At 43.2% G+C, this 15,543-nt stretch overlaps 1 protein-coding gene across 1 annotated transcript in view; it reads left to right on the top strand.

The window, feature by feature from the left end:
• LOC138285943 (zinc finger protein Xfin-like) overlaps positions 1-15,543 on the top strand; it is a 664,541-nt gene that overhangs the window by 42,548 nt on the left and 606,450 nt on the right. Inside the window, exon 2 of the mRNA XM_069226463.1 lies at positions 8,205-8,331. Coding sequence (XP_069082564.1) covers positions 8,205-8,331 — 127 coding nt within the window. The remainder of the gene's footprint in view (positions 1-8,204; positions 8,332-15,543) is intronic.

Here is a 15,543-nt window from a genome sequence, read left to right on the forward strand (position 1 = left end):
CCCCTGGAGGGGTCTCCCTACACCGCAGGGACTGCGGGAACTTTGTTACAGCACTAGTGGCAATGTGTGCTTTTTGAGACCAAAATGTTGTTTATTTTGTTGCTTTTTGCCATTGTTCGTTACAATGGTGAGGACCTGGCAGCTCCCACAACAATAAAGTGTTACAAAAGCCATGACAAAACAAGACATGCATTGACAAAACCAAAAGACTCACAACAAATGTTAGATCGGTTGGTTTTGCCAGTGCTTGGTTATTTTCATACTTCCTATAATCTTGTTGAAAATGTTACACTGATTTTCCATTAGGAATATTTTTTGGAAATACTAGCATGCATCAACACATTTTATTAAATGACACTTCAAAGAAATAGCACCTAAAATGTCATAGTAGGGATAGGTTTTAGTTTCCTACCCACATTTTTCTTTTGAAAGCAAAGAATCATCACTCTTGCTTACAAGCTTCTGCAGATATTTTCATATAATCAGAGCGCATTCTGGGAGCATTAAACTTAGCCTCATATTGTCACACTTTTCAAATGTATGTAAACTTTTTAAAACTTTTTTTATTTTTATTTTTTACTGTAACCGCTGTCAGTGGTGCAGTGTAACCTTAAAAAGTTTTTTTACAGCACTCACCCTAATAATAAAGGCATTTCAATAATGAACCATGAATACAAGTTCGAACATCATTAACATGGACACATTTTACCATAACTGCAGACAGTCCCTTCTCCATAAACTGGTAGCCAGAGGGAGGGTTTATGCTGCAGGCGGTTGGGCCTACTTGTCCCAAGAACAAAATAAACATGAAAGCTTATTGCCCTAGACCTCAAACAATGTGTCCCGGGCGATAGGAATTCACATCCCTGGGGATAACACCATAGGTGCTCACCACACATCAGGCCAGCTTCCTGCAATGTCACCTTTCCTTACTCTTTACATGTGCACCTTTCCTTACTCTGTTACTCTTTACATGACCACCATTCCTTTCTGTGTTACTCTTTACATGACCACCTTTCCTTACTCTGTTACTCTTTACATGACCACCATTCCTTTCTGTGTTACTCTTTACATGACCACCGTTCCTTACTCTGTTAATCTTTACATGACCACCTTTCCTTACTCTGCTACTCTTTACATGACCACCATTCCTTTCTGTGTTACTCTTTACATGACCACCATTCCTTTCTGTGTTACTCTTTACATGACCACCGTTCCTTACTCTGTTACTCTTTACATGACCACCGTTCCTTTCTCGGTTACTCTTTACATGACCACCTTTCCTTACTCTGTTACTCTTTACATGTGCACCTTTCCTTACTCTGTTACTCTTTACATGACCACCATTCCTTTCTGTGTTACTCTTTACATGACCACCATTCCTTACTTAGTTACTTGTTTTATGACCACCGTTCCTTACTCTGTTAATCTTTACGTGACCACTGTTCCTTACTCAGTTACTCTTTACATGCACACCGTTCCTTTCTCGGTTACTCTTTACATGACCACCATTCCTTTCTCTGTTACTCTTTCCATGATCACCATTCCTTACTCTGTTACTCTTTCCATGATCACCATTCCTTACTCTGTTACTCATTACATGGGAAACATCCTGAACAACTGGGTCTGAACCACTACTGCTAAACAACTAAAAAGTATCTACAACTAAGTACTGAACAACTACTGTCTAAACAACAATTGTGCCTGAATAACAATTGCCTGAACAACTAATTTTAAGGTAAGGTTTTCTTTTTGTTTTTTATGGTTTATTAGTTGTTTAGGATATATATATATATATATATATATATATATATATATATATATATATATATATATATATATATATATATTAGTTGTTCAGGCAATTGTTATTCAGGCACAATTGTTGTTTAGACAGTAGTTCAGTACTTAGTTGTAGAGACTTTTTAGTTGTTTAGCAGTAGTGGTTTAGGCTCTAGTTGTTTAGGACCTAGTTGTTCTGTCACATATTCTCTTTACATGGCCACCATTCTTTACTCAGTTACTCTTTATATGACCAGAGTAACTTACTCGTTACATGCACACACCGTTCCTTACTCTGTAACTCGTTACATGACCACAGTTCCTTACACTGTTCCTCTTTACATGACCATCGTTCCGTACTCTGTTACTGTTTGCATGACCAACGCTCCTTACTATGTTACTTTTACATGACCATCTTTCCTTACTCTGTTATTCTTTACATGACCACCGTTCCTTACTCTGTTATTCTTTACATGACCACCGTTCTTTACTCCGTTACTCTTTACATGTGCACTATTCCTTACTTAGTTACTCGTTACATGCGCACTGTTCTTTACTCTGCTACTCTTTAAATTACCACGATTCATATTCTTTACTCTTTACATGAACAACATTCCTTACTCTGTTACTCTTTACATGACCACCGTTCCTTACTCTGTTACTCTTTACATGACCATCGTTCCTTACTCTTTTATTCTTTACATGACCACCGTTCCTCGCTCTGATACTCCTTACATGACCATCGTTCCTTGCTAGGTTAATCTTCACATGACCACCGTTCTTTACTCCGTTACTCTTTACATGACCATCATTCTACATGACCATCGTTCCTTACTCTGTTATTCTTTACATGACCACCGTTCCTTACTCAGTTACTCTTTACGTGACCACCGTTCTTTACTCTGTTACTCTTTACATGACCATCATTCCTTACTCAGTTACTCTTTACATGACCACCGTTCCTTACTCTGTTACTCTTTACATGACCACCGTTCCGTACTCTGTTACTCTTTACATGACCATCGTTCCTTACTCTGTTATTCTTTACATGACCACCGTTCTTTACTCCGTTACTCTTTACATGTGCACTATTCGTTACTTAGTTACTTGTTACATGCGCACTGTTCTTTATTCTGCTACTCTCTACATTACCATGATTCATGTTCTTTACTCTTTACATGGCCATCATTCCTTACTCTGTTACTCTTTACATGACCATCATTCTACATGACCATCGTTCCTTACTCTGTTATTCTTTACATGACCACCGTTCCTTACTCTGTTACTCTTTACGTGACCACCGTTCTTTACTCTGTTACTCTTTACATGACCATCATTCCTTACTCAGTTACTCTTTACATGACCACCGTTCCTTACTCTGTTATTCTTTACATGACCACCTTTCTTTACTCCGTTACTCTTTACATGTGCACTATTCGTTACTTAGTTACTTGTTACATGCACACTGTTCTTTATTCTGCTACTCTCTACATTACCATGATTCATGTTCTTTACTCTTTACATGGCCATCATTCCTTACTCTGTTATTCTTTACATGAGCATCGTTCCATACTCTTACTCTTTACATGACCATCATTCTACATGACCATCATTCCTTACTCTGTTACTCTTTACATGACCATCATTCCTTACTCTGTTATTCTTTACATGACCATCGTTCCTTACTCTGTTATTCTTTACATGACCACCGTTCTTTACTCTTTTACTCTTTACATGTGCACTATTCCTTACTTAATTACTCGTTACATACGCACTGTTCTTTACTCTGCTACTCTTCACATGACCACCATTCATATTATTTACTCTTTACATCACCATCATTCCTTACTCTGTTACTCTTTGCATGACCACCGTTCCTTACTCTGTTACTCTTTACATGACCACCGTTCCTTACTCTGTTACTCTTTACATGACCACCGTTCCTTACTCTGTTACTCTTTACGTGACCACCATTCTTTACTCTTACTCTTTACATGACCATCGTTCCTTACTCTGTTACTCTTTACATGTGCACTATTCCTTACTTAATTACTCGTTACATACGCACTGTTCTTTACTCTGCTACTCTTTACATTACCACCATTCATATTATTTACTCTTTACATGACCACCGTTCCTTACTCTGTTACTCTTTACATGACCACCGTTCCGTACTCTGTTACTCTTTACATGACCACCGTTCCTTACTCTGTTACTCTTTACATGACCACCGTTCCTTACTCTGTTACTCTTTACGTGACCACCGTTCTTTACTCTTACTCTTTACATGACCATCGTTCCTTACTCTGTTATTCTTTACATGACCACCGTTCTTTACTCTGTTACTCTTTACATGTGCACTATTCCTTACTTAATTACTCGTTACATACGCACTGTTCGTTACTCTGCTACTCTTTACATTACCACCATTCATATTATTTAATCTTTACATGACCATCATTCCTTACTCTGTTACTCTTTACATGATCATCGTTCCTTACTATGGTAATCTTCACATGACCACCATTTCTTACTCTTACTGTTACTCTTTACATGACCACCATTCCTTCCTCTGTTACTCTTTACGTGACCACCGTTCTTTACTCTGTTACTCTTTACATGTCCATCATTCCTTACTCTGTTACTCTTTACATGACCATCATTCCTTACTCTGTTATTCTTTACATGACCAACGTTCCTTACTCTGTTACTCTTTACATGACCATCATTCTACATGACCATTGTTCCTTACTCTGTTATTCTTTACATGACCATCGTTCCTTACTCTGTTATTCTTTACATGACCACCGTTCTTTACTCTGTTACTCTTTACATGTGCACTATTCCTTACTTAATTACTCGTTACATACGCACTGTTCTTTACTCTGCTACTCTTTACATTACCACCATTCATATTATTTACTCTTTACATGACCATCATTCCTTACTCTGTTACTCTTTACATGATCATCGTTCCTTACTATGGTAATCTTCACATGACCACCATTTCTTACTGTTACTCTTTACATGACCACCATTCCTTCCTCTGTTACTCTTTACGTGACCACCGTTCTTTACTCTGTTACTCTTTACATGACCACCGTTCCTTACTCTGTTACTCTTTACATGACCACCGTTCCTTACTCTGTTATTCTTTACATGACCACCGTTCCTTACTCTGTTATTCTTTACATGACCATCGTTCCGTACTCTGTTACTGTTTGCATGACCAACGCTCCTTACTATGTTACTTTTACATGACCATCTTTCCTTACTCTGTTATTCTTTACATGACCACCGTTCCTTACTCTGTTATTCTTTACATGACCACCGTTCTTTACTCCGTTACTCTTTACATGTGCACTATTCCTTACTTAGTTACTCGTTACATGTGCACCTTTCCTTACTCTGTTACTCTTTACATGACCACCTTTCCTTACTCTGTTACTCTTTACATGACCACCTTTTCTTACTCTGTTACTCTTTACATGACCACCATTCCTTTCTGTGTTACTCTTTACATGACCACCATTCCTTACTTAGTTACTTGTTTTATGACCACCGTTCCTTACTCTGTTAATCTTTACGTGACCACTGTTCCTTACTCAGTTACTCTTTACATGCACACCATTCCTTACTCTGTTACTCTTTACGTGACCACCGTTCCTTACTCTGTTACTCTTTACGTGGCCACCGTTCTTTACTCTGTTACTCTTTACATGACCACCATTCCTTCCTCTGTTACTCTTTACGTGACCACCGTTCTTTAATCTGTTACTCTTTACATGACCACCGTTCCTTACTCTGTTACTCTTTACATGACCACCGTTCCTTACTCTGTTATTCTTTACATGACCACCATTCTTTACTCCGTTACTCTTTACATGTGCACTATTCCTTACTTAGTTACTCGTTACATGTGCACCTTTCCTTACTCTGTTACTCTTTACATGACCACCATTCCTTACTCTGTTACTCTTTACATGACCACCTTTCCTTACTCTGTTACTCTTTACATGACCACCATTCCTTTCTGTGTTACTCTTTACATGACCATCATTCCTTACTCTGTTATTCTTTACATGACCACCGTTCTTTACTCTGCTACCCTATACATGACCACCGTTCCTTACTCTGTTACTTTTTGCATGACCATAGTTCCAATGCTGCGTCTAAAAAATAACAAAAAAAGAAATTGCTTTATTTAAAAGCAATCCCAGATATGGTGGTCTGCTGACACCTGGAGGCCACCATCCCTGTGATTTTTGCGATTCCCTGTGGGTCGCAAATTGCAACCTGCCTCATTTAATATTAATGAGGCAGGTCTATTTGCCCCCCACCGGGAATCGCAAAAGAAACTCAATGGAGTTTCTTACAGTTTGGAATTGCAATTCGAAGGGAATCGCAATTAATAAATTGCAATTCCAAATATTTGTACATGCGGCCCTTACTTTTTACGTGACCACCGCTCCTTACTCTGGTACTCTTTACATGACCACCGTTCCTTACTATGTTACTCTTTACATGACCACCGTTCCTTACCCTCTTACTCTTTACATGGCCACTGTTCCTTACTCTGGTACTCTTTACATGGCCACCGTTCCTTACCCTCTTACTCTTTACATGGCCACCGCTCCTTACTCTGGTACTCTTTACATGGCCACCGTTCCTTACCCTCTTACTCTTTACATGGCCACCGCTCCTTACTCTGGTACTCTTTACATGGCCACCGTTCCTTACCCTCTTACTCTTTACATGGCCACCGTTCCTTACTCTGGTACTCTTTACATGGCCACCGTTCCTTACCCTCTTACTCTTTACATGGCCACCGTTCCTTACTCTGGTACTCTTTACATGACCACCGTTCCTTACCCTCTTACTCTTTACATGGCCACCGTTCCTTACTCTGGTACTCTTTACATGGCCACCGTTCCTTACCATGTTACTCTTTACATGGCCACCGTTCCTTACTCTGGTACTCTTTACATGGCCACCGCTCCTTACTCTGGTACTCTTTACATGACCACTGTTCCTTACTCTGGTACTCTTTACATGACCACCGTTCCTTACCCTCTTACTCTTTACATGGCCACTGTTCCTTACTCTGGTACTCTTTACATGTCCACCGTTCCTTACCCTCTTACTCTTTACATGGCCACTGTTCCTTACTCTGGTACTCTTTACATGACCACCGTTCCTTACTATGTTACTCTTTACATGACCACCGCTCCTTACTCTGGTACTCTTTACATGGCCACCGTTCCTTACTATGTTACTCTTTACATGACCACCGCTCCTTACTATGTTACTCTTTACATGGCCACCGTTCCTTACTTAAGTGGTCATTATGAACAATGCCGGTCCGGACCGCCATGCCGGCGGTGGTGGAAATGACCGCCACCGGCATGACGGTCCAGACCGACATCTAATGTTCATGCCATGACTGCCAAATGCGGAACTCCGCCACCGCCAGGCTACCGCCGCCAGGCAGCCTGACGATGGCAGAGTTCCCTGTCTGACAGGGCAGCGATGCAATCCGCGCTGCCCGCCGGCTAAAGAACCTGTGTCCACCAGCCTTTCCCTGGCGGTGTCCCCCACCAGGAAAAGGCTGGTGGAATGGGGGCCACAGGGCCCTCGTGCACCGCCCTGTCGTGCATGTCACTGCCCAATTTACGGGCAGTAATATGCGCGACGGGTGCTGCTGCACCTGCCGCACTGCGACATTGACCACAGCTCCATGTGGAGCCGTCGGCAGTGTCCGGGCCCAGCATTCCGCTGGGTCGCCTGGCGGAAACACTGTTACTGCCCGCCGGCCCAGCGGAATGTTCTTTATTGGGCTAGCGGGGTCCTCAATGGGCTGGCGGTCTGTGTTTAGACCGCCAGCATGAACATGGCGGGGAATCCTGCCGTGTTGATAATGAGGGCCTTAGTTACTCGTTACATGCGCACTGTTCTTTACTCTGCTACTCTTTACAATTCCACCATTCACATTCTGTTACTCATTACAGTACTACCATTCCTTGCTCAGTTACTCTTTACATGACCACTATTCCTTGCTCAGTTACTCTTTACATGACCACTATTCCTTACTCAGTTACTCTTTACATGACCACCATTCCTTACTCAGTTATATGCGCCTTGTTCTTTACTCTGTACATGACCATTGTTCCTCACTCTTTTCCTCCTTAAATTAGTAAATTCCTCACCCTTTCTATGAGTACTCTTGCTTGCTCTTTTACTCGGTACATAAGCACCCTTCAATACTGAGACACTCTCTGTTTCTCTGTAGCGCTCTGTACACAAGCATCTTTCCTTCCTCTATGCATGCTCACCGTTCCTTACACTGTCACTCTTTTCATGACCATTAGTGCTTACTCTGGGTCATCAAGTGTCAGACGCTGATATATAACTTTTGTTTCCAGGTACCACTTACATTCTGCGATGTTGCTGCGTGTTTCTCTGAAGAGGAGTGGAAGCTGTTATACCAGTGGCAGAAGGAGCTGTACAGGAGTGTGATGAAGGAAATCCACCAGGCCTTTAGTTCTCTGGGTGAGGGTACTCGGGTTTTTATTTTTCCAGAGAAAAATGTATGAATTATCCAATCTGAGCCATCTACTGAATTCTTAGGAAATCATGAATGTTATGAAGTAAGTTAAATGATTCTATGATAAGAAAGCCATTAACCTAGTAAACAATGTCTTTTATTTGTGTATTTATGATTTAAAGTGACCCTTGGCCGTCTGAGAAGAGAAGACCCTCATTGCATGAGGGGTTAGAACTTCTGCATTGTGATGGGGGACCAATTTCACTTATTGCCTGTTGCCCTTTTATTCACATTCCTGTAGGGACTGGCGGTGGCTTCTCCTTCAGAAGTCCAGTCATCACTGTCAGTGGGGCAGCTAGCAGAGAGAGTCACAGCTCACTCTTGGTCTACTCCATGCTAGTGCTGTCGGATCTGGTGGTGCACAGAATCACATCGCCATGCAGATGGCAGCAACTGTTCTCTCGCTGGCATGTGGTAGCCAAGGCCGTCAGTTCTTTTAGGGTTTTGACGTTGCTAGTTCCTTTTACTAAAGTCTTTTAAAACCAGTGCACTCAAATTAGTGCAACAATACCCTTCTATTTCTAAATATGTATTTATGTAATGTATGTTTGATGGCATGTGTAGCTGTAGATACACATGTTTTGCATAAGTCTGCTATCTAGTGTTGGGCTTGGAGTGTTACAAGTTGTTTTATCTTTGAAGAAGTTGTTTTCCCCGAGTCACAGGATTGAGTGACTCCTCCTCTTGGTGATAGGGTGCGTGGGCATCGAGTCCTTTGTTAGATTGTTTTCTTTCCCCGGTCGGCTTCAGACGGGCTTCCTCTAGCTCCGGTATATCTTGGTTCGGTATTAGCTGAACTTTTCTCCAAACTTTCTATAAGGCCATCTCCCCCTGAAGATACCACTGCTTAGAACCAGGGCAGCTGCGTATCATAATGTACAACTACATACGGAGGATGATTTTTTATTTATCACAAAGAGTATCAGTGTCTCCCTATGCTTCCACACATGCTTAAACATGGTGAATGCATTGTTAAAGAACCAGTAAAATCAAGAGTCATTACACCTATGGTCGATTTTAAAATTAAAAATAAAATATATATATAATAAAACAAAAATCATTACACAGCATTAGAGAGGCAATATTTACCAGCTTTTCCTGGCAGGAATGACGCCGGCACCATCCATCAGCTCGAAAGGTAATTCATTTTCTTATTTCTTGTAGAGCACTAAGTACAGAGTGTTATTCAAACAAAAATGGCAACGCATTTAGGCCTGAGCCTTCGACTGGCTATATATATATATATATATATATATATAATATGTACACACACACACACATACATATACACATACATACACATATACATATACATACACACACACATATACCTGCACCCTCAGATCCGGTTTTTATTAGAACACCATCGCCTGACTCTATAGTGGTGAGTGCGGCAAGAAAGCGAGCCAATAGCCAGTCTACAGGGGATGCCCCTCCTCCAGAAAAAGAGTTGCAAATTTGATGCAGCTGGTAAAAGAGTGGCAGCTCAAGCTGCTAACCATTGGAGGATTGCGAACTCTCAAGCACTCCTAGCAAGGTACGACAGACCTCATTGGGATCAGATGTGGAAGCTCATTGGGATCTGGTTGGAATTCACAACCAAGACTTGTTGCAATATCTTCCACCAGAGCATGAAAGAAGAGCCCAACATATAGTAGCTGAAGGACACGCTATTTTCTAATAACCAAATCCGATCCTCTATAGATGCAGCAGATACAGCAGCAAGGGGAGTCAATACCAGCATCATCATTAGGAGACATGCTGGCTAAGGGCATCAGATTTTAAGCCAGAGATACAAGCAGTATTAAATATGCCCTTTGATAAACAATGTTTATTTGGGCCAAAGCTTCATACCACAATAGAGAAGCTCAAAAAGGACTCTGAGACAGCTAAAGCTAAGGGTGCGTTATACACTACACCTACTCGGGGAACTTTTAGTAGGCCACAGTTTAGGGGTGGTTTCAAGTTATCAACCACAGAACCCTCCACATCCCAACAAAAACAAGGGCCACACTTCTACAAAAAAGGTTCTTTTAGAGGCTCTTACAGAGGAACAAACTATACAGGAAGAGGTAAATCATCCGCTCCAAGAGGTTCCTCTACCTCAACCAAGCAGTGACTTCTTACACCCCCCACAGAACATACATCTCCTGTGGGAGGAAGACTGGCAAAGTTGTACCCACAATGGCACAACAGAACTGCATATCAGTGGGTTCTATCAATTATCTTACATGGTTATTGTCTAGAACTCATCTCTACTCCACCAAACATTCTCCTTCGTCCTCACATGACAGCATTGGATCTCAAAGATGCTTACTTCCACATTCCTATACATCTAGGACATTGAAAATATCTAAGATTTCTTATAGCAGGAAAGCACTACCAATTCAAAGTGCTACCATTCGCTGTAACAACAGCACCATGGGTATTCACCAAATCCCTAGCGGTAGTTGCAGCATTCCTCAGAAGATAACACATACATGTCTTACCATATCAGGACGACTGGCTCATAAAAGCCAGTACAATTTAAATCTGTCATCAACATACTCAGTATACCTTAGACATCCTGCACAATCTAGTATTCACCACAATTATCAAAATTCGCACCTGCAGCCAGCACAGATACAACCGTATCTAAGATCAATTCTCAACACACTATCAGGGTTGGCATACCCAAACCTAGTCAGAATTCAAGCATTTCACTATCTCATAACTCAACTACAATACAACCACACTTCTACAGTAAAGTTGGTGATGAAACTTGAAAATGATGGCTTCATGCATAGCAATAGTACCCAATGCAAGACTACACATTCGACCACTACATCAGTGTCTTTCTCAACAATGGTCTCAGGCACACGGTCAAATTCAGGATCTAGTGTTGTTGGACCGCCAGACTCACCGCTCTCTGCAGTGGTGGAATTACACCAACCTATCAAACGGGTGGCCCTTTCAGGACCCTGCACCTCTGACCCCAGTCATAACAGATGCATCAATGAAATGCTGGGGAGCTCATCTCAACAACATCACTGTACAGGGGGAATGAGTCTCAATTCAACAGACTTATCCTATAAACCACTTGGAATTGCTAGCAGTATTTCTAGCGCTCAAAGCCTTTCAGGCACAAATCACATACACAATAGTGTTAATAAGGACAGACAATATGACCACAATGTATTATCTGCAAAAACAGGGGGGGGGGGCACATTCATTCAATTGCCCCTCTTAGCACAGACAATTTGGAAATGGGCAATTCACAGTCAGATTCAATTATTGGCAGAATGTATTCCAGGGATACACAACCAACTAGCGGAACTCTTAAGCAGGACGCAACAACAAATACATGAATGGGAGATTCACCCACAGGTGATTCAACAATACTTCCAAATCTGGGGTACCCCAGACACAGATCTTTTTGCCACAAAAGAAAACGCAAAATGTCAAAACTTTGCATCCAGGTACCCAAACCCTCAATCCAAGGGCAATGCTCTATGGATCAACTGGTCACTGATATTTGCTCACGCTTTTCCACCTCTCACACTTATTCCATTTCTGATCAAAAAGATAAAACAAACCTCTTGTAGGAGGCTGGCCTGGCTTGTAGTGGGTACCAGAGGTACTTACACCTTGTGCCAGGTCCAGTTATCCCTTATTAGTGTAGAAGAGGTGTTTCTAGCAGCTTAGGCTGATAGAAGGTAGCTATGGCAAAGCAGCTTAGGCTGAACTAGGAGACATGTAACGCTCCTATTATACCACTAGTGTCATTAGCACAATATCATAAGAAAACACAATACACAGAAGTACTAAAAAATAAAGGTACTTTATTTTTATGACAAGATGCAAAAGTATCTCAGTGAGTACCCTCAGTATGAGGATAAGATATATACACAATATATAGGTACACAAACCAAAATTATGCAGATAATAGCAAAAGGAAGTAATGCAAGCAATGTAAAGTTACAGTAGATTGCAATAGGAGCACATAGGTATAGGGGCAACACAAACCATATACTCCAAATGTGGAATGCGAACCACGTATGGACCCTAAACCTATGTGAGCTTGTAGAGGATCGCTGAGACTGTAAGAAAACAGTGAGGGTTAGAAAAATATCCCACCCCAAGACCCTGAAAGGTAGGTGTAAAGTGCACCTACTACCCCCAGAGAGCACAGAAGTCGTGATAGGGGTATTCTGCAAGGAGAACAAACACCAGCAATGCAACAACAGTGGATTTCCAGACCTGAGTACCTGTAAGACAAGCGGACCAAGTCCAAGAGTCGAGACAGTGTCGAGAGTGGGCAGGAGCCCAGGAAATGCCAGCTGAGGGTGCAAGGAAGCTGCCACCGGATGGAAGAAGCTTGGTGTTTTGCAAGAACGAAGAGGATTAGGAACTTCCCCTTTGGAGGATGGATGTCCCACGTCGTGAAGAAGCTTGCAGAGTATTCCCACGCAGAAAGACCGCAAACAAGCCTTGCTAGCTGCAAGGGTCGCAGTTAGGGGTTTTGGATGCTGCTGTGGCCCAGGAGGGACCAGGATGTCGCCACTTTGATGAGGAGACAGAGGGGGTGCCCAGCAAGTCAGGGAGCCCTCACAGAAGCAGGCAGCACCCGCAGAAGTACCGGATCAGGCACTTAGAAGAGGAGTGAACCGGAGTCCACCCGAAATCAGAAAAGGGAGTCCCACGACGCCGGAGGACAACTCAGAAGGTTGTGCACTGCAGGTTAGAGTGTCGGGGACCCAGGCTTGGCTGTGCACGAAGGAAATCCTGGAAGAGTGCACAGGAGCCGGAGCAGCTGCAAATCACGCGGTACCCAGCAATGCAGTCTAGCGTGGGGAGGAAAGGACTTACCTCCACCAAGCTTGGACTGAAGAGTCACTGGACTGTGGGAGTCACTTGGACAGAGTTGCTGAGTTCCATGGACCACGCTCGTCGTGCTGAGAGGGGACCCAGAGGACCGGTGATGCAGTCTTTTGTTGCCTGCGGTTGCAGGGGGAAGATTCCGTCGACCCACGGGAGATTTCTTCAGAGCTCCTGGTGCAGAAAGGAGGCAGGCTACCCCCAGAGCATGCACCACCTGGAAACAGTCGAGAAAGCCGGCAGGATGAAGCGATACAAGGTTGCAGTAGTCGTCTTGCTACTTTGTTGTGGTTTTGCAGGCGTCCTGAGCAGTCAGCGGTCGATCCTTTGGTAGAAGGTGAAGAGGGAGATGCAGAGGAACTCTGATGAGCTCTTGCATTCGTTATCTGGTGAGATCCCCAAAGCAGAGACCCTAAATAGCCAGAAAAGGAGGTTTGGCTACCTAGGAAGGAGGATTGGCTACCAAGAGAGGTAAGAGCCTATCAGAAGGAGCCTCTGACGTCACCTGTTGGCACTGGCCACTCAGAGCAGTCCAGTGTGCCACAAACACCTCTGTTTCCAAGATGGCAGAGATCTGGGACACACTGGAGGAGCTCTGGGCACCTCCTCTGGGAGGTGCAGGTCAGGGGAGTGGTCACTCCCCTTTCTTTTGTCCAGTTTCGCGCCAGAGCAGGGCTGGGGGATCCCTGAACCGGTGTAGACTGGCTTATGCAGAGATAGGCACCATCTGTGCCCATCAAAGCATTTCCAGAGGCTGGGGGAGGCTACTCCTCCCCAGCCTTCACACCTATTTCCAAAGGGAGAGGGTGTTACACCCTCTCTCAGAGAAAGTCCTTTGTTCTGCCTTCCTGGGCCAGGGCTGCCTGGACCCCAGGAGGAGGGCAGAAACCTGTCTGAGGGGGTGGCAGCAGCTGCAGTGGAAACCCCGGAAAGGCAGTTTGGCAGTACCCGGGTTCTGTGCTAGAGACCCGGGGGATCATGGAATTGTCCCCCCAATGCCAGAATGTCATTGGGGTGACAATTCCATGATCTTAGACATGTTACATGGCCATGTTCGGAGTTACCATTGTGACGCTGTACATAGGTAGTGACCTATGTACAGTGCACGCGTGTAATGGTGTCCCCGCACTCACAAAGTCCGGGAAATTTGCCCTGAACGATGTGGGGGCACCTTGGCTAGTGCCAGGGTGCCCTCACACTAAGTAACTTTGCACCCAACCTTCACCAGGTGAAGGTTAGACATATAAGTGACTTATAAGTTACTTAAGTGCAGTGGTAAATGGCTGTGAAATAACGTGGACGTTATTTCACTCAGGCTGCACTGGCAGGCCTGTGTAATAATTGTCAGAGCTCCCTATGGGTGGCAAAAGAAATGCTGCAGCCCATAGGGTTCTCCTGGAACCCCAATACCTTGGGTACCTCAGTACCATATATTAGGGAATTATATGGGTGTATCAGTATGCCAATGTAAATTGGTGAAATTGGTCACTAGCCTGTTAGTGACAAATTTGGAAAGCAGAGAGAGCATAACCACTGAGGTTCTGGTTAGCAGAGCCTCAGTGAGACAGTTAGTCATCACACAGGGAACATATAGAGGGCACATACTTAGAGCACTGGGGCCCTGCCTGGCAGGGTCCCAGTGACACATAGACTAAAACAACATATATACAGTGAAATATGGGGGTAACATGCCAGGCAAGATGGTACTTTCCTACACCTCTCTCACCATGATACTCATAGCTCCCACTTGGGCACGTCAACATTGGTACACAACAGTGTTGAATCTGGCTGTAGTGCCAAATCACAAACTACCAAACAGGCCAGACCTGTTGACTCAAAGGAGAGGTCAAATCAAATGCCCAAATCCCAGCATACTCAACCTGGCGATTTGGCTCCTGAAGTCATAGAGTTTGGCCACTTACAACTTCCATCTGAATGTCTGGATATTCTAAAGGAAGCCCGTAAACCCACCGCTAGACAGTATTATGCGGCTAAATTGAGGCGTTTTGTCTACTACTGTGAGCCAAAAAACATTGACCCACTTAAAGCTTTAGACTAGGATATTGTACACATACTCGTCTATTAGGATACATTTAAAAGCAATAGCGGCTTACCCCCAAAACAGACAACATACTTCCCTGTTTAGAATTCCTGTTATAAAAGCTTTTATTGAAGGTCTTAAAAGAGTTATTCCACCTAGAACACCATTAGCCCCTGTGTGGAATTTTAACATCGTGCTCACAAGACGTATGGGTCCACCATTTGAACCCATGCATTCTTGCCCTCTTCAGTTTTTATCA

The sequence above is a fragment of the Pleurodeles waltl genome, chromosome 3_1, assembly GCF_031143425.1.
Source record: "Pleurodeles waltl isolate 20211129_DDA chromosome 3_1, aPleWal1.hap1.20221129, whole genome shotgun sequence".
Classification (NCBI taxonomy): Eukaryota; Metazoa; Chordata; class Amphibia; order Caudata; family Salamandridae; genus Pleurodeles; species Pleurodeles waltl.